Source organism: Pseudophryne corroboree, chromosome 5, assembly GCF_028390025.1.
Source record: "Pseudophryne corroboree isolate aPseCor3 chromosome 5, aPseCor3.hap2, whole genome shotgun sequence".
Taxonomy (NCBI): domain Eukaryota; kingdom Metazoa; phylum Chordata; class Amphibia; order Anura; family Myobatrachidae; genus Pseudophryne; species Pseudophryne corroboree.
Genome location: NC_086448.1, coordinates 751,406,317 through 751,428,175, shown reverse-complemented (window position 1 = coordinate 751,428,175; position 21,859 = coordinate 751,406,317). Strand labels below are relative to the sequence as shown.

Genomic DNA, 21,859 nt, shown 5'->3' with positions numbered 1-21,859 from the left:
ATGTTACCCTTACAATACCCTACAGCTGGATATCAAACACCACCTTATAACCTTAGTCTGTCCCCTCTTATCCTGTAAAGGTGAATCCCTTTGTTCTGGAATCATTTAAACAGCTATAACTTTCTGATGTGGTGCAAGGAGACTATGTGTACATTGTGCACTATTTGGATTAAATATGTAATGTGTTTTGATGGCTCTCCATGCGTACACAAACTCTGCCATAAATACCCATACCACGCGCCGATGCGCAGGACTGCGGGAGCGACCATACGCAAATTGCGGATATGTGCACGCACGGCAGAACAAGTGCACGTGCAGTGGGCATGTGTGTGCAGTTTGTACGTGATGTCTGTTCTGCAATATTTTTCGACTTTGACACCTGTCATATATGAATGCCCTCCGTGTTCTTTCTAAGCCCGCCCCCAGACTCCTGTGAAACTAGCCAATTGGAGTCTGGGGGTGGGCTTAGAAGGAATGGGAGGTCTTATGCTGAGTCCCGGGTGCTACACGGCTCCTGATAGATTGCTGCTTTTAGCAGCTGTGCAAACGTTATGCTGCCTCCCACTGGGATTGCATTTTAGCTTAGCAGAAGTGTGAACGAAAGGATCGCAGAGCGGCTACAAATTTATTTTGTGCAGTTTTAGAGTAGCTCAAAACCTACTCAGCGCTTGCGATGACTTCAGACTGTTCAGTTCTTGTTTTGACATCACGAACACGCCCTGCGTTCGGCCAGCCATGCCTGCGTTTTTCCTGGCACGCCTGCATTTTTTCAAACACTCCCTGAAAACGGTCAGTGACACCCAGAAACGCCCACCTCATGTCAATCACTCTGCGGCCTGGTAGTAGGGGTTACCAACTGTCATTACATGCCAACGTGATGACATCATTTTTATCAGCAGTCGATTTTATTATATAGAAATCCATACCCACAGTCCTAAATTGAGCTGACCTCCTGAAATCCTAGATTTTTATTAACGAAGTTATTTTTCTCTCTGCAGGTTCTTCTACCTCACTATGAAGACAGCGGGAGTGGGGCGGCTAAAGAGGCACCTCCCCCTTACGTGTCAGCCTGATGAATCATACGTCACTCAGCATCAGAATGAATCTTCAAGCAGCAGCTTTATACATGGCCGAGGCACTGGGGCAATAGTACATATAACTCACAGGTTTATACCCTACTGAACAGCAGCACTACCAAATATCTTGTTAGTTAGCATCATATAGGGCGGCTGCACTAAGTTCCGCTCACAAGTAAGACAAATTGATCTTTTGTAAGTCAGCGGCCTTGAGTGCCGGGTCAAGTTGTCAGAATCATTAGAGGAGCCCAGTGCATTTCACCCAGTATGTTCCCTTGGCTTTGTTTTGTGAAACTTCTTGAAACGTGTGTATTTGCAAAGTGTTTAGTGCGATCTACATACCTTGACCTAATGATTATACCCCAAACAGCACTTAACCTGATCTCTCTGCTTTTTAATAGAGGAATGATGCATTAAATTAATGTTGATACTGTAAATACAGTAGCTCAAAGTCCTCTCTGTTGTAATTCACTTTAACAAAGTCTTCTGAACAATATTTAGACAATGTGTAGCTCTAGAACATTGTATAGTGTAACTAGGATTCTAATAATGAATTAAGGTGCATGACTCTTTGTAGTGTAAACATTCGTAAAATATACTCTTTAATAGTATTGGTATTTTATCTCACAAAATATACTGTACCTGTGGGCGTTATGGCGTCATTTAAATTAACGTTGCAAGCTTAAGTGGGAAATTGCATGTTCCACTGATAAAAATAAAAATAAATCTAACTTCTCTGCATGTTCTTTGAGTAAGGAGACCCAAACAAAATAATACTGGACAAATAGTATAATTATTGCCGATTAAATTTAGGCCACTTTATTATTGGGAAATGCATATTTCTAAAGTTATACAAATATATGTATAGCGTGTATGTTACAGTATAGAATATGTGAATAGTCTTCTAGTGTCACTGTTGCTATTATTCTCAGTGAACTTATTATGTTTCTGTATTTTTTATGGAATTAGTGTCATCAACTCGTTATTTATTGTCACACAGTATATATTTTGTTTCGTACACTCAGCTGTATGGCTATACCAAAATATTGGCAATGTACATTATTTACCCCAGAAATGACGTAATATTATTACACTTTATTGTAAATAAGCCAGATTTTATTTTATAGATATTATTTGTATATTTGCCACATATATATTTTAAATTAGTAACAAATCATCATGAAATGTTTAATATTTATTTACAAACAAATAATCAAAGTATATAAATTATTCACTTGTGGAATAAAGATATTAATAATAACACATATTATTGCACTGTTTGCACAAACATAATGAACACATTTAGTAATAAATTTCATCCTTTGAGAAAATAAAGGAAAATGTAACCTAATATTATTTTGATACTAGTATTTTAGACCTGTGAATTGTCACGTCACTAGCTATTGTGCAGTGTTTTTCTTCTCTTACACCACCTTTCCAACTCTCTCCACCTGTTCATCCCATCTCCCCTATTCTTAACCCCTATTTTTCCCGTATCCCCATATTCTCTCCACTATTCCTCCCATCTCTTCCTATTCTTCTCCCTATTCTTCCCATCTCCCTGTACTCCTCCTGTCTCCCTATTTTCTTCACCCTATTCACTTCTCTCCCCTTACTCTTTCCCCTATTTTTTCCCTCCTCCCCTATTCTTGTCCCTATTCCTCCCATCGCTTCCTGTTCTCCACATTCCTCCTGTCTCCCCTTATTCTTCCCCCTATTCCTCCCGTCTCCCTCCTGTTCTTCCCCTATTCCTCCCATCTCCCTCCTGTTTTCCCCCCTATTCCTCTCGTCTCTCATTTTTTTTTTACCCTATTTTTCTCATCTCCTTCCTATTCTTCCCCATATTCCTCTTGAATCCCCTTATTTATCCCACTAGTTTTCCCATCTCCCCCTATTCTCTCCCCTATTCCATCAATCTTCTCCTATTCTTCTCCATATTCTTCACATCACCCTGTAATCTTTCCCATATTCCTTCTTCTTCCCCTATTCTATCCCGTATTCCTTCATTTCCTGTTTCCCACTATCATTCCTATTTCCTCTTATTAATTTTTTTCCTATTCCTACCTATTCTTTCTTCTAATCCTCCCATCTCCCTCTATTTATCCAGCCTCCCTCTATTCCTCCTGTCTTCCTATTCTTGAATCATATTCCTCACCCTTACCCCTCTTTGCTACTGTTCCTGTGCTTTCCCTTTCTCTATACCCACTTTCCTTTCTGTGACTATCCCCCTATTGCCTCTTCTCTCTTCTCCTGTCCTATTCCTTATCTGGCAATCTCCATCACCCCGATCACCTTCTTTCAGAGGGGAGATTTATCAAGGCTTGGAGAAAGAGATAAAGTAGAGAAAAAAAAGTAATAACCAATCAGCTCCTAACTGCCATGTTACAGGCTGTGTTTAAAAAATGGCAGTTAGAAACTGATTGGCTGGTACTTTATCTCTCTCCAAGCTTTGATAAGTCTCCCCCAGAGAAAGAGATAACGTGGAGAAGTTGCTCTTCTTTTCGTTTATACTCTTTTCTCTCTTCCCTGCTGTCTATTGCTTCAGTTTTTGCTTTTTGTTGTTTTTTTACCCCTATATTGCTCAGGCCAATATACAGGTTGAGTATCCCATATCCAAATATTCCGAAATACGGAATATTCCGAAATACGGACTTTTTTGAGTGAGAGTGAGATAGTGAAACCTTTGTTTTTTGATGGCTCAATGTACACAAACTTTGTTTAATACACAAAGTTATTAAAAATATTGTATTAAATGTCCTTCAGGCTGTGTGTATAAGGTGTATATGGAACATAAATGAATTGTGTGAATGTAGACACACTTTGTTTAATGCACCAAGTTATAAAAAATATTGGCTAAAATGACCTTCAGGCTGTGTGTATAAGGTGTATATGTAACATAAATGCATTCTGTGCTTAGATTTAGGTCCCATCACCATGATATCTCATTATGGAATGCAATTATTCCAAAATACGGAAAAATCCCATATCCAAAATACCTCTGGTCCCAAGCATTTTGGATAAGGGAGACTCAACCTGTACCAGTCTGGTGCATATATATCGTTTATATGGCTGTATATGGCTGAAAAAGATATTAACAATGCTGGCCCTGGACTCTGTGCTGCTATACCAGTCACAGGAGGAGCCAATCCCCTGTATTTCTCCTGGACCACAGATTTCTGTATGAAAAGGGTAGTAGAAAGGAGGGTGGAGGAAGTGGGGCAGGCACAGCAGCACCACAGCGGGCAGTGCAGCATTACAGGGTGGCCGGACTGGAGGACAGGGTGAGGTGGGGTGTGCACAGACAGGCCCTTACACAGTGGGAGCTGTGGCAATACAGGTGTGTCCAGCTATTTCAGCGGTGTGCCTAGGAGAGTGTATGGAAATACTCATAGTCAGGGAGTATTGGGGTAGCTTCGGGCTGTACCCTGGCAGTAATTGAGAGCTGTGAGGGGAGGGAGTGGCATGGTCTCAACCATTATATAGTACAGATGTTAAACCTTGTAATATTTAATAAATTAATTCTACAACTTTGACACAATCCCCACTTCCAGCATACTAGGAGTAACAGCTGCCTTGTTACAAACCTACCAACATTTATAAAGGGAATTCTGAAAAAAATAAGCCCCTCTCCTCCATCCACAAACACCACTCCCACACAGGTCCCACCCCATTCCACACCATGACATCCATTTGCCTGGAAACTCTTTGCCCACTTTCCCACAAAGCCTAATACACTTCCTTTTACAGGGCTTCCAGTTTAGGACTACCCTGCCTAAATCAGGACAGTTGGGAAGTACAGTGTGTCATTATGTTCCGCTCCTATTGTTAACATTATTACATAACTTACAGTACAGGCTGGAGCTGCTGCATGAGACACTGTGACTGGCGATTACATTTTTCTCCGGCCTGTTACTGCATCTTTCACTAACTGCTGCTGGTGTCTTATGGTCCGTTTGTTTAAATGCTGGGGTCCTGTTTGGAAAAGGCATAGATACTAGGTACACCCTGGAAAGCTGAGCAATGAGTGAACACTTTAAGTCCATCTCCAGCCAGACCCCACCATAAGTCAATAGCAACCACAATTAATTAGGCTGCCTGCAACCAAACTAGTTATTTTAATGAATCAATATGATTATTTTGTATCTATTTCCTTAAAGCTGCCCCCACATTAATTGGAAAGTCCAAGGAAATTGCTGTGCTATATAATTTGAGGTTTTTGTCCTAGTGCCACTTTAGATGGTGTTTCAGATCTATGGGAACATTTAAAACCCTGGTAAAGAAATAATCAATGATACTTTACTTTTGGTAAAAGTCAGTGGAAGTAATGGATTTAACCTTCATACTTTGTATATGAACATTTCCAATATGGGGATTTAAGTGTCTTTAAATAAAACACCTGCTCAGTGATAACAGATGCTATCCTCACCAGTAACCAATTGGCGTAACTATAATGGGTGCAAGGATTGCCATTGCTATGGGGCCCAGGGGCTTAGGGGGACCTTGACCCGGGTTAGTAAGTTTCATATCAGTTTCCCAGATACTGTAAACCTGCTAAGCAATTGGGTCTGATCCATTGCCCAGCCTGAATTGTGTGGCATTATATTTTCAGTGAGAGGGGTGTGTAGTGGAAGTTATAATGGTAAGGGGGCACAGTAATGTGGCATAATTTGAACTAGAGGCACCATAGTGTGGCATAATAAGAACAGGGGGCACTGTAACGCTATAACGTGGGATAATATAAACTGGGGGCACTGTATGCCATAATATGAATTGGGGGTACTGTGTGGCATAATGTGTGCTGGCAGCCCTACAATGTGACATCATGTAGACTAGGGAACTATGATGGGTCATAAAATAAACTAGGACATTACTATGGTTCAGAAAAGGAACTTGAGCACTAATAACTGCTGCGGTGAGGTGTCTCAAGAAGCATTAGGACAGGGGCCCCTTCAATATGTTGCCATGGGGCCTACAAAGTCTTGGTTACGCCTCTGCAGTAACTAGTGTATATATAGTATAAAAGCAGCTCCTGACACATTTTTCTAAAATCTAGGAGCCAGGATGAAAGTGTAGGAGCCAGCACCCCCCCCCCCCTCCGAAACAAAACAAACGACTAGCTGAAACTTTCCAAACCCCCCACCCCCACTGCAGCCATATTACTGAGCAGCACCCCCCCCCCCCTCTAGGCAAACCAACCCCCACACAAACCCCCTGGCATACCAGCCCTCTGCATCCACACTGCAGTGCAGCTACCCCCTAGGCAAACAACAACCCTCCTCTCCTTCGCAGCCACATTAATGAGCAGCTAACCCCATGGGCAACCAACCCCCACAGCCACACATACAAGGGGGTACCTCCAGGCAAACAGCCACTCCATGGCCTCCCCCCCCCGGGCATACAATCTCTCCTACCCTGTGGCTACATCACTAACCCTCCGAAGCCGGAAATCCCTAGCCACGCATAGACCCCCTCATTGGAGATCTCTATGTAGACGGAGGTTGGTGATAAAGCTAACTATTTATCTTATAACATTCACTATAAATGGGTAAGAGACTCAGTACGCAATTGGCGTATGGGGTACCGTAAGGGTACGTACTTAGCATAGCAGACGCTTATCCGTGGTCGAGACGCACATGCGACACGCTCGCTCACAGCTTAACGCTTGGTGACGAGCACGCTATAGGCGGCCGACTACCGTAATGCTACGCTACTAGCGTAGCGTACGCTCGTGACCACGAGGGGAACACGAGCAGCGCAGACGCTCACGGGATGACACTCAGTAAACCTTGTATGCAACACAGTGAAAGATTGAGTTTGTACTGTAAACCTTACTACTGAAATACTGTAGCGATATAACGCTGCTTAACCTTGTTAATATTAAAGCTGCTTGAGCAATTGAGACGCTTCGATTACCCTCTGCAATGTAATAAACACACAATACCTTGCTAAGGTTCCAACACCTTTACTAACAATATCTAGCTATGTAAAAAAGGAAAAACAGTTAACAGTTCATACACTACAGGCTAACATCAATATCTAAGCAGAATAACTACACATAAATATACAATAGCGGCACAATCGCAAACAATAACATACAATAAGAGAGAGAGAGAGATCGTGGCAGAATACAGTCAGAGTTTTAGAATGGTTACAGAGAATAACTTACACACACTGGGGAATGATCGCTGCGCAGTCCTGGTACCAGCTCCAAGTTAGTCAAGATGAAAACCGTTTGTGGAGAGAAGACTGAGCTGGCCAGGCTGGCTGTCCTTATATACACTGCGTACAGTATACTACAAAGGGACCTATAATCTCATTGTTCATTGGACACAGGAATGTCTCCTCACATCATAACAAAAGGTCATAGGTTAGTTTGAACAGGTGGGCTGCGACTATATCAAACTGCTCAGGTGGGAGGGAATCTCAGAATTCCCGCCGCATGGATAATGAACTGCAAATATAGTAAATGTCCAGAAACTACTAATAGACCTAACTATACGCAGGAGCGATTAATCTTTACCTAACCAGCACCGGATTGTTTCTAATAAAATGTTCTTTAGTTAGGTACCAAACACAACTGCTCAAACCCTGTCTGACCCTTCGTACCATGCAAAGAGGAATTCCTCTGTCCAGCAACCAGTTACATTAAACAAGCTTACTGTTATTATTAAGGGGAACATTACCTATAAAACATACTATTTGAATTTATTATTTAACGATTGAGTCGCCCGCTAGACGCACACAAACTCTACCGTAAAGGCACATACCACGCGCTCGAGCGCATGGCCGAGGAGGCGCCATCACGCAGCTGCGACTATCCGCACGCACGGGAGAGAATGTGCACGTGCAGCGGGCAAGCGCATGAGGTGAATATATGGCAACGTGTAGCATGATATTTTTCCGACTTTGAAAGACCAGCCTTTGGCAGTCATCAATAACTGCCACTTCCTAACACAATTTAAAAAAGAAAAATATATGTCATCATGTAAATACCATTTTATGATTGGGTAAAGGGAGGAGAGGAGAAGGTGGGAAAAAGGTATGACCTAATGAGATAGTAGAAGCATGTGTGTATGAATCCATGTTTGAGGGGTCATGTATCATCGTGCCGTACGTGTTTTAAATCAAGCTTCGAGGTATTGCGAAGTATACATTTGAATTCCTTCTTATCCCGTATCAAGGGTCTGTGGATGGGCTGTCAAACTTTACCGAGCTCTTTTCGGCTTTTGATTGCAACAAATGGGGAGCACATTTAGTTGATGATACATGAATGGGGGGGTATGTGAGTGCTGATATCTGTGTCTATATTCCCTATCGACTATGTGTTATTACCTGAAGGTTGTAGAGGTGAAGATAAGAAGCAATCGTTATAAATGCAGTCGTAAACTATGTGAGTTTAAACAAACAGTCGCCGATTGAGGTCTTGTCTGATATCTTGTCTTGATGTACATGTTGTCTGATGTCTCTCGATGCTTTTGCTATAAATAGCGAGCAAAAGTTGTTCCATTGTCCATAAAGTTACAGTCTCTAAAGTATTGGGCTATCGTAAAAGTTAAAGTCACTAGGGAAATTGGGGGCTTGTAGCATAGTTCATCAATGGTCTGTATAAAAGAGGTTGTCAAATTCTTCTTCCAAGCGGATGTCTTTGTACCTTGGAGGAAAACAAAGGAGAAACGGGTGAAAGAAACAGACCGTGGAATCACATTTTCATCACAACATTGTCTCTATCTTTGGGTCATAAATCAAATTAGTTGTTGTTATTACAGTGTCTTCGCTCCTTAAACTCATCACCCTGGTATTACCTTTACACTTCGTTAAAGCCCGGACGCATCTAAATATCAGTCCAACCAATATGACGACTCCCAAAATACACAAAAGAAATTTCCCTACATCTATTATAATATCTTGGGCCCATTCTCCTAAGCCCGAGAACCAATTTCGTGGGTTCAACCATGACTCCCAACTGGTCAGCTCATTACCCACAGCAGCGAGTGTGAGATTGTGTTTCCTTCGAATCTCCCACTTTAATTGTAAAATGTCATCCATCTTTTGGTCTATGACCTCGGCTGGGTCCTCCGTGCTGTTTGTAATGTACGTGCAGCACTTTATTCCATATTGAGTCGCTAGGGTAACACAATACCCGCCTGTCACAGCTGTGAGGTAATTGAGAATCATCCTATGCTGAACCAGTTCTGTTTTGTAGGCTTGTAACTCTTTCCCAGTGTACCTGAATGTATCGTCATACATTTCGGTGATATTGTCTAACAAATTTGCAAGCGCAGATATATATTTATAATTTATCACTCCTCTGGCGGTACGAGTGATATCTAACGCGAGTAGGAATTGAATCCCGGTGGATTCATGGATCAGATCAGAGGCTAAATGCTCTGTCCTCTCTATCAGGTGCCGTTTAACGACGTGCTCGTAATGAGTGTGAGTATAAGGAGCTTGGGCACTGCGGTGAATATCTTTCTTTTTGTTATGGGTTACAGTCATTACTTCAGGCAGTACTTTTCCAATATAACACAGTCCCTCTGAGTTTGGGGCAAGCCACTTATACGCCTTCCTCCCGCATATGAAATATGCATCATCGGGGAGAACATATGGGACGGAGTATGACATTATCATGTTACAAATTTTCCATGTGAAATCTCCTAACCCTAACTCTCCCATCTGTTTAGTACACGTATCAGGTTGTACGATATGTGCACAGTATCCTGGTGATACTTCTCCAACTCGCATGGTCCTACCTCCTAGAGTGTACCTATACCGGAAATATTTTCCATGGTCGGCTATCTGGCGTATAAGTTGCGCGTCTATGGGCATTCTGTCGGGTCTGTATGAAAAGGTCATGGTTTGATTACTCCATGACACTTCCCAATTTCCCGGCTTTCGGGGATTGGAAATGTTAAAGCACACTAAGGACCTATCCACATGATATTGGTGGAGCTTCAAACTAGGAGGACTAGAGATATTAAACCTCTTGTCCACCGGCCTCCCACCACTTAGCTCAAGTACCTCTCCTACAGTTAAAGGGAATGGTACTAGTCCTGATTTGCTATGACCTTGAGGTACTTGAGAGCATACCCAACAGTCTGTCTGATTTAACACTTTACCCACTAAGGAGTGATAGTCACTCAATGGATGCCGGTCCATGTGGACATTAAAACTGGACTGACATTTCTTTATGCACCCATCCTCAACTATATTGTCACAATGCCTACAGATGCAGTTCTCTTCAGCTAACAATCCTTCACAATTCCTTCTATTGTCAATGCTACCAGATCGTTTTCTGATACTCGCCTTTACTCGGAGATTATGTTGCTCTTGGAAATTTACGCCTGCATCCTGGTCATCAGAACCCATTCCCGATCCTTTCTCGACCTCCATGGTACTCTCACCGAAACAGACTGCTCTGGTCAACATCATGGTCAACAGGAAAATCCGGATCACAGTCTCTTGGGGCAAGTCCATCTTAGAGGAGTAAAAGGAGAAAATGAGAAGGGGGAAAGGAAATTTGAGGGAGGTGGGAACTGGAGAAAATAACAAATGGGAAAAAGAAATCTGGCTCGACAAGCTTCCGGTCTTATTATTCTCAGCGCTCAGGTGTCATCTCAATCCTCCCTGAACAGACACTCTAGTGATACAACCTCTACCGTCTGTTCTTTATCACGGGACCTCTCTGGGTCAGTGACCTTTTTACAATGAGACGAATGGACCCAAGTCTCTCTCTCGGCAACCTTCAATGCTGTTGTGCTGGTCAATAAGACTTGATATGGTCCTTCCCATCTGTCAATAAGGCAACCTGAGCGTAGAAAATTCTGTATCATTACATAATCCCCAGGTTCAATGTCATGACAATTACTGTCTGGCATATCAGGAATCACCAACTTTAGATTATCATTCTGATTCCTCAATTGCTTACTCATCTAACCAAGTACTTTACGGTTACTTCATTTTTACATTTCAAATCATCCTGGGGGTTAATCATAACATGGGGTTGTCGACCAAACAGAATTTCAAAAGGAGACAGATTAAGAGGGGACCTGGGAGTGGTTCTGATGCTGTATAATACGATTGGCAAAGCTTCAGGCCATAACAGTCCTGTTTCAGTCATTACCTTGCTCAATTTATTTTTAATAGTGCTGTTTACTCTTTCCACCTTCGCACTCGCCTGGGGGCGGTACGGAGTGTGCAGCTTACTATTAATTCCCATCAACTTACACATTGTTTGAAAGACTTCACCTGTAAAATGGGTACCCCTATCACTTTCAATGATTCTAGGGATACCATACCTACACACAAATTCCTGCACAATTTTCTTTGCAGTAAATACAGCGGTATTTGTGGCCGCGGGAAATGCTTCAACCCAATTTGAGAACACATCAATACAGACCAATACCTATTTTAAATTTCTACAAGGTGGCAATTGTATGAAATCAATTTGTATTACCTGGAAAGGACCATATGTCGGAGGGATATGGGATGGCTCTGTCGGTATTGCCTTTCCGATATTCTTCCTCAAGCAGGTGAGACGTGTCATCGCTCTTTTACCCGCATGGGAAGAAAATCCTGGGGCGCACCAATAAGCTCTTACCAACTTACACATTCCTTCTTTGCCTAGATGAGTCAGCCCATGTGCCACTTCCGCTAGACTTGGAAGGTATGCTCTGGGTGCCACTGGCTTACCCTGTCCGTCTGTCCAGAGTCCTGAGGACTCCTGGCCATATCCTTTTGACCTCCAGACTGCCTTTTCCTGTGGGGAACACAAATTTTGCATTTCACACAATTTCTGTGTGTTTACAGTATTAAATACCATCAGTTGTGTACTGTCTGTTTGTATGGGGTTAATAGCTGCTGATTTAGCAGCTTCGTCTGCTCGGCTGTTACCAAGTGATACCGGGTCTTGGCTATATGTGTGAGCTTTACACTTGATAACAGCCACTCTGTCGGGTTCCTGTATCGCTGTTAGAAGTCTTTTGATGTGGGCTGCATGCGCTACGGGTGTGCCAGCTGCCGTCATGAAATTTCTGAGGCGCCATAGGGCCCCGAAATCATGGACTACTCCGAAGGCGTACCTAGAATCTGTGTAAATATTGGCTGATTTGCCCTTAGCCAATTCACATGCTCTGGTTAGGGCAACCAGTTCAGCAACTTGTGCTGAGTGTGGTAGGCCTAGCGGTTCCGCTTCTATGATACCTTGGTCATCTACGACTGCGTATCCAGTACACAAGTCTCCCGAGTCCGTCTGTCTGTGACAACTACCGTCAGTGTAGAAAGTAAAATCTACATCTTCCAGTGGGTTGTCACTGATGTCAGGCCTTGCCGTGAAATTTTGGGTCAAATATTCCATACAATCTTGCGTGTCATCCCCTGTATTAAATCCTCCTTCACCATCACTCTCATCCTCCACCCTTTGTGCCTGCCCAGGCACACCTGGGAGATACGTTGCAGGATTTAATGCGCTGCATCTTCTTATGGTGATGTTTATGGGGGCCATCAATGCCAATTCCCATCTTGTAAACCGTGCTGATGAGACGTGTCTGGTTTGGGCCGAATTCAGTAAAGCTGACACTGCATGTGGTGTATGAATTGTGAGGTTGTGTCCTAGCACTACATCTTCGCTCTTTCTGACTAGCAATGCTATTGCTGCAACGCTTCGCAAGCATGTGGGGAGGGATCGCGCTACCGTGTCTAGCTGGGCGCTATAGTAGGCTACCGGCCTGCTGGCATCACCATGCTTCTGGGTTAAGACACCTGCTGCGCACCCAGCACTCTCTGTTCTGTACAGCTCAAAGGGTTTCCCATAGTCAGGCATACCTAATGCCGGTGCCTGCGTTAGGCACTGTTTGAGTCTCTCAAATGCCATCTCAGACTCGTCTGTGTGCGAAATCCGATCAGGTTTGCTTGATGAGACCATCTCCTGCAAAGGTAGGGCTAGTATGGAAAAACCTGGGATCCAGTTACGGCAATACCCACACATTCCTAAAAATGTTCTTATCTGTTGCTGGGTTTGTGGCAGGGTCATGTCACGAATTGCTTGAATTCTATCAGCGGTAAGGTGTCTCAGTCCTTGTGTTAGACAGTGTCCCAAATACTTCACACGGGTCTGGCATAACTGTAACTTGTCCTTGGAAACCTTGTGTCCTGTGTCTGAAAGATGAAACAGGAGTTGTTTCGTATCTCTCAGGGACGCTTCCAGTGAATCTGAACACAGCAGTAAATCATCCACATACTGTATCAATATTGATCCACTCTCTGGTTGGAAAGACTGTAAACAATCATGCAGGGCCTGTGAGAAAATACTTGGACTGTCTATGAAACCTTGTGGTAATCGAGTCCAAGTGTACTGAACTCCTCTGTATGTAAATGCGAATAAGTATTGACTGTCAGGGTGCAGAGGTACCGAGAAGAAGGCGGAGCAGAGGTCAATCACAGTAAAAAATTTGGCAGTGGGAGGGATTTGCATAAGGATGACAGCTGGATTTGGCACTACGGGGAATTGACTCTCAACTATTTTGTTGATCCCTCTTAGATCCTGCACTAATCTGTAACCCCTCCCCCCCACTCTTTTTAACAGGGAAGATGGGACTATTGGCAGTGCTGGACGTTCTTACCAGAATGCCCTGTTGTAACAAGCGCTCTATTACAGGATAAACTCCTAACTCCACCTCTGGCTTCAGGGGGTATTGTGGGATTTTTGGAGCTATCCTACCATCTTTTACTTGCACAACTACTGGGGCTACGTTTGCCATCAATCCAGTGTCTTGTCCATCCTTGGTCCAAAGTGATTCCGGTATCTGGGAAATAATTTCCTCTACCTTGGACGGACACCTATTTACAACAACAGTGTGTGACATTAATCTTGTTGGGGAGTCTAGCATATCCTGCGCTTCCTGAGCGTGGTTTTCGGGTATGTCCAAGAACACACCTTCAGGAGTACAGTATATGACGCATCCCATTTTGCACAGTAAATCTCTCCCTAGGAGATTAGTCAGAGCCGATGCAGCCAGCAGAAAAGAATGCTTGGTATGCAAAGGCCCTATCGTAATCTCTGCAGGTTTGCTTAAAGGGTAGTGCTGTACTACTCCTGTTACTCCCATGGCTGGAATTGTTTTACCAGTGGTTCTCATGCCCACGGTCGAATTTATCACTGACTTGGCCGCCCCCGTATCTACAAGGAAATTTAGAGATTTACCAACTACATCAATTGTGACCTCGGGTTCACTTCCAAGGCTCGCAATTAATTTTACTGGCAGCAGATTACAGGTGTGGCCCCACCCCTATGGTGCGTGGTGACCTCCCTGCATTGCGCTGGCAGCTATTACCTGTGAAGGGGGTAAATGGGAACTATCAGTGACTTGCCAGTCTCTTTTTGGGGGATACCTTTTTGTTTCCCCGGCGTGTGGCTCATAACTCCGTCTCTGCGGTCCTTGATCCCAATTTTGTGTGTCATGTCGTTGTCTAGGGGGTTGATATGATTTTTGTGCATTTTTCGATCTACAGTCTCGTGCAAAATGTCCCTCTTTATGACAGTAATAACAAGTTACCACATTTGACTTACCCACAGGGGTCGGAGACTTATACTGAGGTGGCCTTGTGGTCAGGGCCTGTATACTTACGGCCATTAACTTATCACTTTGTGACTACCTGTGTCTGGTGATATTCCGATCATGATCAATAGCGGCCTCTCTCAAAGTAGCCACCGACAGACCTCGCCAACATGGTTGGGTGGTCTGTACCCTCGTCCTCAATACTTCCTTTAAACCATCCATTAACACAGATACTGCTACTTCTCTATGATTCACATTTGTCTTAATGTCTTTTATGCCTGTATACTTAGCCATTTCCTGTAGTGCCCGATGAAAATAATCAGCAGCTGTTTCTCCCTCTTTTTGTTTGATGGAGAAAATTTTGTTCCATTTGGCAACAGCTGGGAAATACTCTTTTAACTGTAAATTTATTCTCTTTACATTATTTTGGTTGTACACATCCGTAAGGGGTACCTCTTCATCTAATTTACAGTCAGCTATAAATCTCGCTGAGTCGACATTGAAGGGTAAACATGCCCTCAGCAATATCTGCCAGTCTTTGTTATTGGGCTCCACAGTATTTCCTAGCTCTCTAATGTATTTCTGGCTTGCAACTAGATCTTTCCTAGGATCAGGGAATTCAGACACCATTGATCTTAATTCCATTCGGGAAAAGGGGCAGTGCACGGCGATGTGTCTGACAGGAGTGACTCCTGAAGTGTCAGTTTTCCCATTTGGCACTGCAATTACCCTAATGGGATTAAGTTCAATAACATCATTCTGAGTAGATTCTACAACATGTGGTGTAATGGTTTCAGCATAGTGTATGGTGCCGTACTTACCAGTTGATACGACCTCACCTGTCCCTCCACTAGGGGCCTTTGATACTGCTCTTACTGGTTGGGACGTGCCCACTGTTGTTTCTGCTATGGTGGCTGCTAGAGAGAGTGCCGATATTGTTGTTGGCTCATCCTCTTGGTCACAATCCTGGGGAAAGTTTAAAACAGGGTACAGCTTGCACGGGTTAATATTAGCATCAACAATCTTGGTTACATTATTCTTAACATTTATACAGTTACTAAGTGCATGTTTATCATACACCAGTGTGCCATTCTCTGTAACCACCTTCTCTCCCGTTATGTATGGTGGTGGTGGAGCGGTGGCTATCAGTTTCCTGATAGGGTTAGATCCAGCCGCTTGAGCCAATCCTCTTTGTATTTCACCTTCCTGTTGCCATAACTGTAAATAATCATAATGTTTGATCCGTCTCTTTGCAGATTTAATGAGACATATCCTTCTCCTTAGATTTTGTAACACCGCGGGACTAAAACTGCCTACCCGTGGGAACTTTTCCCCATCATACACAGTCATTCTTTCCCATTCATCGCACAAAACCTCTGTGTGTTAACCGTATTTCTCACACGACATACCTTTCCGACCCGATTGGTCGGTTTACTAAGTCAACCCGAACCGAGGTTGATCGCCCCTTACCTGAACAACTGGCCCCCATCTTTGCAGGTGTTGCTTTCACTACCTCTGACCTTCAAATCAGGGTCTTCAGCGAACCCTTACAAAAACCAAGATGTCCAGGGTAGGCCGGCGGCGGAAGTTTACCGAGTACCTCCACTCACTCGCCCACGTCGACCAATATGCCCACACACTGCCTTAGCGCTGGCGTACTCAACCTAGGGCCCCTGCGACCTGAACCTCTATTTACTGGAACATGTGGGTGTGATCCGAAGAGCACTTAACCCTTCCCAGTAACTATTGGTTGTTAGAGAATTCCCGAGTGACCAGCGAACCTCCCTTAAAATAAAAAAATTACACAAATCACGTTAGAATGTACAAATAGCGTTTATGACCCCTCTAACGTACGCAAATGGTACTGGGTCAAGTTACTAACTAATGCACACAATTATGTGCGGTACAATCGTTCTGCACATAAGCAACTAATCTTATGTGCGGAGCGACCAGTGGAATCGAAAATTGTGGCTACGAATTCCTTCAGCCAGAGCTTAATGGCCTATATGGGTACCGCACCAACCCTTCCTGGTGTTGTGCTTCTTTATCTCTTTATCTATAGCGGACTTCCTAGTCTGCTGTACCTAGACCTCCTGGTCTGTCTGGACCTCCTGGTCTGTGCTACAGTAGACCTCCTGGTCTGCTATACTCTAATGCTCTTATTTTAAATGTTTAACAAGGGATGCCTCCCAAGCCACCGTGCCGTCACTTACACGTATGTACCTCACGAGAACTCGATGATTTCCTGTGGTTCCACCCCAAAATTTAGAAACTTATATATATGTATACACACTCTTTCACCTCATATACTCTTTACTTTCGTTTCTGCGCAGAAATCCCTTTCATTCAGTATCGCAGGCTATTCCCGAGGAGTTGCAACTAGAGAAGGATCTATTAGCTTAAAATTTTGGACACTGAGATTGATTTGCGCTATTATCGCGTTGCCTCCTTATCGCCTAACTAAAACAATACTATCGTGTGATTTGTATCACGTGGGCGTACCCAGATGCTCCGTTGCGTAATATACGCTCCGTGCATTGGCCCTTGCGTCGCGTACGCTAGTCCCGCCCTTTGTTAGAGACACATGTACGCAAGCCAGGTATATCCACAGAAATACAATTAACACGTTTATATCAATGTAGATGATCTTTAACTGTAATCATTTACTGAACACCACACAGAACTTCCTTGTATCTTAGGCAAGCCGTGCGCGTGTTTTACAAATTACTCTTTAACGTATTAATTTTACTTTTAACTACCAATAGCAGCAAATCTTTCTCAGCACGTTATCAATGATAAATGGCAAGCAGGAAGGTGAGGTGTGAAAATACACAAATGGAAAAAGAAATACAGGTGTGTGCGTGCGTGCGTGTGTGCGTACGCAAAACAGAAATAAACAGTTTTAAAAGACAATAGCGTACTGTTCTTACCTTCCGGTTCCGGATTCCACCAACACTCCTACAACGTAGCGATGCAGACGCTTATCTAGTCAGCACTACTGTATCCCTCACCACCAATACGGATACGAAGGGATACTGCCTTCCCGCCCTTGCTGACAGATAAAGTCTGTGTTCGCTAGTGCGGATATGTGGAGGACGGACGAGCCCCCAATTGATAAAGCTAACTATTTATCTTATAACATTCACTATAAATGGGTAAGAGACTCAGTACGCAATTGGCGTATGGGGTACCGTAAGGGTACGTACTTAGCGTAGCAGACGCTTATCCGTGGTCGAGACGCACATGCGACACGCTCGCTCACAGCTTAACGCTTGGTGACGAGCACGCTATAGGCGGCCGACTACCGTAATGCTACGCTACTAGCATAGCGTATGCTCGTGACCACGAGGGGAACACGAGCGGCGCAGACGCTCACGGGATGACACTCAGTAAACCTTGTATGCAACACAGTGAAAAATTGAGTTTGTACTGTAAACCTTACTACTGAAATACTGTAGCGATATAACGCTGCTTAACCTTGTTAATACTAAAGCGAACAATAACATACAATGAGAGAGAGAGATCATGGCAGAATACAGTCAGAGTTTTAGAATGGTTACAGAGAATAACTTACACACACTGGGGAATGATCGCTGCGCAGTCCTGGTACCAGCTCCGAGTTAGTCAAGATGAAAACCATTTGTGGAGAGAAGACTGAGCTGGCCAGGCTGGCTGTCCTTATATACACTGCGTACAGTATACTACAAAGGGACCTATAATCTCATTGTTCATTGGACACAGGAATGTCTCCTTGCATCATAACAAAAGGTCATAGGTTAGTTTGAACAGGTGGGCTGTGACTATATCAAACTGCTCAGGTGGGAGGGAATCTCAGAATTCCCGCCGCATGGATAATGAACTGCAAATATAGTAAATGTCCAGAAACTACTAATAGACATAACTATACGCAGGAGCGATTAATCTTTACCTAACCAGCACCGGATTGTTTCTAATAAAATGTTCTTTAGTTAGGTACCAAACACAACTGCTCAAACCCTGTCTGACCCTTCATACCATGCAAAGAGGAATTCCTCTGTCCAGCAACCAGTTACATTAAACAAACTTACTGTTATTATTAAGGGGAACATTACCTATAAAACATACTATTTGAATTTATTATTTAACGATTGAGTCGCCCGCTAGACACACACAAACTCTACCGTAAATGCACATACCACGCGCTCGAGCGCATGGCCGAGGAGGCGCCATCACGCAGCTGCGACTATCCGCACGCACGGGAGAGAATGTGCACGTGCAGCGGGCAAGCGCATGAGGTGAATATATGGCAACGTGTAGCATGATATTTTTCCGACTTTGACATTGGAGACGGCAGACAGAGCAGGATGGGACAGACAGGCACAGCAGTCAGCGCAGGCCGGGACAGACACTCAGCACATTCACTCCTGTGCAAGAAATGGCCGCCACAATACACGCATGCCTCCAAAAATCTCAGCTGGGGCGGTTGGGGCTGGAAAGGATCTGCTTCCTCCCTCCAAAATCTGGTAGCCAGGCAGCAAAATCTAGGGGCCATGGCTACCTGGCCCCTGGGATTTGTCGAGCCGTGGTATAATAGGTATGTGAGGGAAAACTTTATTGTATTGGTAAATACATTTGTGTTATGCCGGGAAAATGGGGTCCGTTAATTGACCATTATTTTTTCCTAAATGCTGAGCAAGTGTGCTATTAATGATTAAGTCATCGTAGTCCATACATTTTACTGTAATGTTCTAATGGCAGTACATTTGCACCATACAATCACCTATCTTAATTCACATTAAGCGTAAACATTTCAGATGTGCACCTGGATAAATCATATTGCATTGTAAAGGATGCAAATGCAAATTCTTTTTTTTTTTCGCATGCAGGGAAAATATCACCTGTAATACGAATAATAATTAGTTTTATTTATACACTGCAATTTAGAGTTGAGCTATAATAGGATGCGCTAAACTCTAAATCTGTCTGCACATTTTAAATTTGCACTTACATAATTAGAACATACACAGTGGCTTGCCGGGACAATACATTGACCCTTAACCCTCGGAGACAGATATTTGTTACATTTCAACAATATTTTCTTAAATCGGCTTGCTTGAGTCTTCATTAATAAATGAAGAATCAAGTAGGGTTGAGGTTACCAAACGGAAAAATAAAGGGGCAGACTAGATGGGCCAAGTGCCGTCAAATTCTATGTCTCTGAACAGGCCATTAATACTGAGGAATGGTTTGTCTTTGTACGAAATTTATGAAATGCAGGGCCATGAATTTTGATTAAACCCACACAATGACTGCAGGGCTTCCAAAACATCAAATGGACCCAGGAGCCAGAGGAGGGCGTGGTCAATCATGAGGCATGGCCAAGCCCCGCCCAACATGTTGTGCATTGCTTAGAATTTATGTGCTGAAATTTGGGCACTCTACCACTCTGACTGACGCAGGCCCCTGTACCCGCCCCACCCCCTCTTGGTGCCCCTGAATGCTTGCCTAGACTACATGATGGCTACAGGTGCATGAAAGTATAATAAAATGTCTGTGCTTGTATGTACCAAATGTTGCTAATTATATAATTACGTATAAACAAAAACATATTTATTCAGTGTTGTTATATCAGTAATTTATATTCTATGCAAATTAGCACTTGTTGCCTCATGATTGGTTTAAATACTAGAAATATTTGTACAGTACTTTCCTTTACAATGTGTTGGTTACTGTAATATAACCAAAGGGAATACTGAACAGACAACACACAGATAAGGGGATGCATTAGACCTAATAGACACTTTGTTGAAGTATTATCTTTCCTAAGAAACAAACTAACCTTACACCACAGTACTAATAACTAGTCAGAGATTACCTGGCCACCCCGCATGTATCTACTGCTGTTTTTGTCTATCGTGATTCATATTTAATGTATTTCCAAACACCTGTCGTAAAATCTATATTAATAAAGTAGATATGATTTTTCATTCTGAAGCGTAAAGCAAAATTATTGACTGTCGTCACACTCACATTTTACTCTCTTCTCCACCTTGTTATTAATGAGAACAATATTATTCTATTTGGTAAATGTCTTCCCACAGCTACAGTATTACTAAGTACTCTATTCAGCAAAAGTCAATATTGTCCTAATTATTATTGGGCAAAATCAACACGATAATTATTTTTTTTCACTTGTTTTTTTTTCACAGCTATATAGAAAAAAAACTTTGCAGGAACAGCGGTTTGCAGTATCACGCTGTTCCTGCAAAGTTCAAGAAAGCTTTGTTTTCGGAAGTCCAAAAACCAAACCTTCTATTAATCGTTCCGCGCATACCCAGCCATGCACTTACAGAACAACGCAAATAGTCTATTTCCCCACGGTGTGACAAGTGGCAGGTGTATGGTCCTGCTCCAGCCTCCCAAAAGTGTCTAAACTGATTAAAAGGTGTACAGAGGCTTTATATTAGTCTATATACATTTATAAAATATACATTTTACATATAAAACCACATAAATATAAAAGTATACAGACTAATAGATTTATAAAGCCTATGTACAGATTTTAATAAATTTCAACAGTTTTGGGAGGCTGGAGATTGACGCACACCTGTTGCTTGTCATACCGCAGGTAAGGAGATGGGGGGGGCTGTAATAGGGTGTGAAAATCAAGACGTGAGAGATTTTGTGAGAGTTCACCTGGTTTTTTAAAGTGGCAATCATTTACATGGCAAGACCAGGTTGATTTTACCATGTAAATGATTGCCACTTTAAAAAAAAACAAAAACAGGAGAACTCTCAGAAAATCTCTCACTTCTTGATTCTCACACCCTATTACATTCCTTTCCCCCGGGACAACGTTTCAAGAAGATTTCCCTCTGTCGCTGAATTTTTTGTCAGATTTAAGGATTTCATTTATATAATGCCATTCTGAAATAGCGTAATATAAAGTAAACTTTTACGGGGAAGTTTAACGTTTTGATACTTGCTGAATAGTATAAAACGATAAACCGCAATAGATTGTTCCCTACTGTGCTATACTCAGCGAGATGGGTATTAACGGAGAAGATAATCGCATTATCTTCTCCGTTGACCCTTTGCTGAATAGCAAGGTTACATTAAAAATGCGGAAACACTTGTTTCTCCATTTTCAAAAAACATCCTGAATAGAGCCCTAAATTAGCTGCTTTTATAGTGTAGAAATGACTTTTCCTGTTGCATAGCTCATTGGATTCAATTGAGCAGTTTTGTGCC

The 21,859-nt window shown here is 42.9% G+C and overlaps 1 protein-coding gene across 1 annotated transcript in view; it reads left to right on the top strand.

Annotated features, from left to right (window-relative positions):
* Positions 1-20,602, top strand: part of LAPTM4B (lysosomal protein transmembrane 4 beta) — a 242,808-nt gene extending 222,206 nt beyond the window's left edge. Inside the window, exon 7 of the mRNA XM_063924153.1 lies at positions 999-20,602. Coding sequence (XP_063780223.1) covers positions 999-1,073 — 75 coding nt within the window. The 3' untranslated portion in view covers positions 1,074-20,602. The remainder of the gene's footprint in view (positions 1-998) is intronic.
* Positions 20,603-21,859: the final 1,257 nt, after the last annotated feature.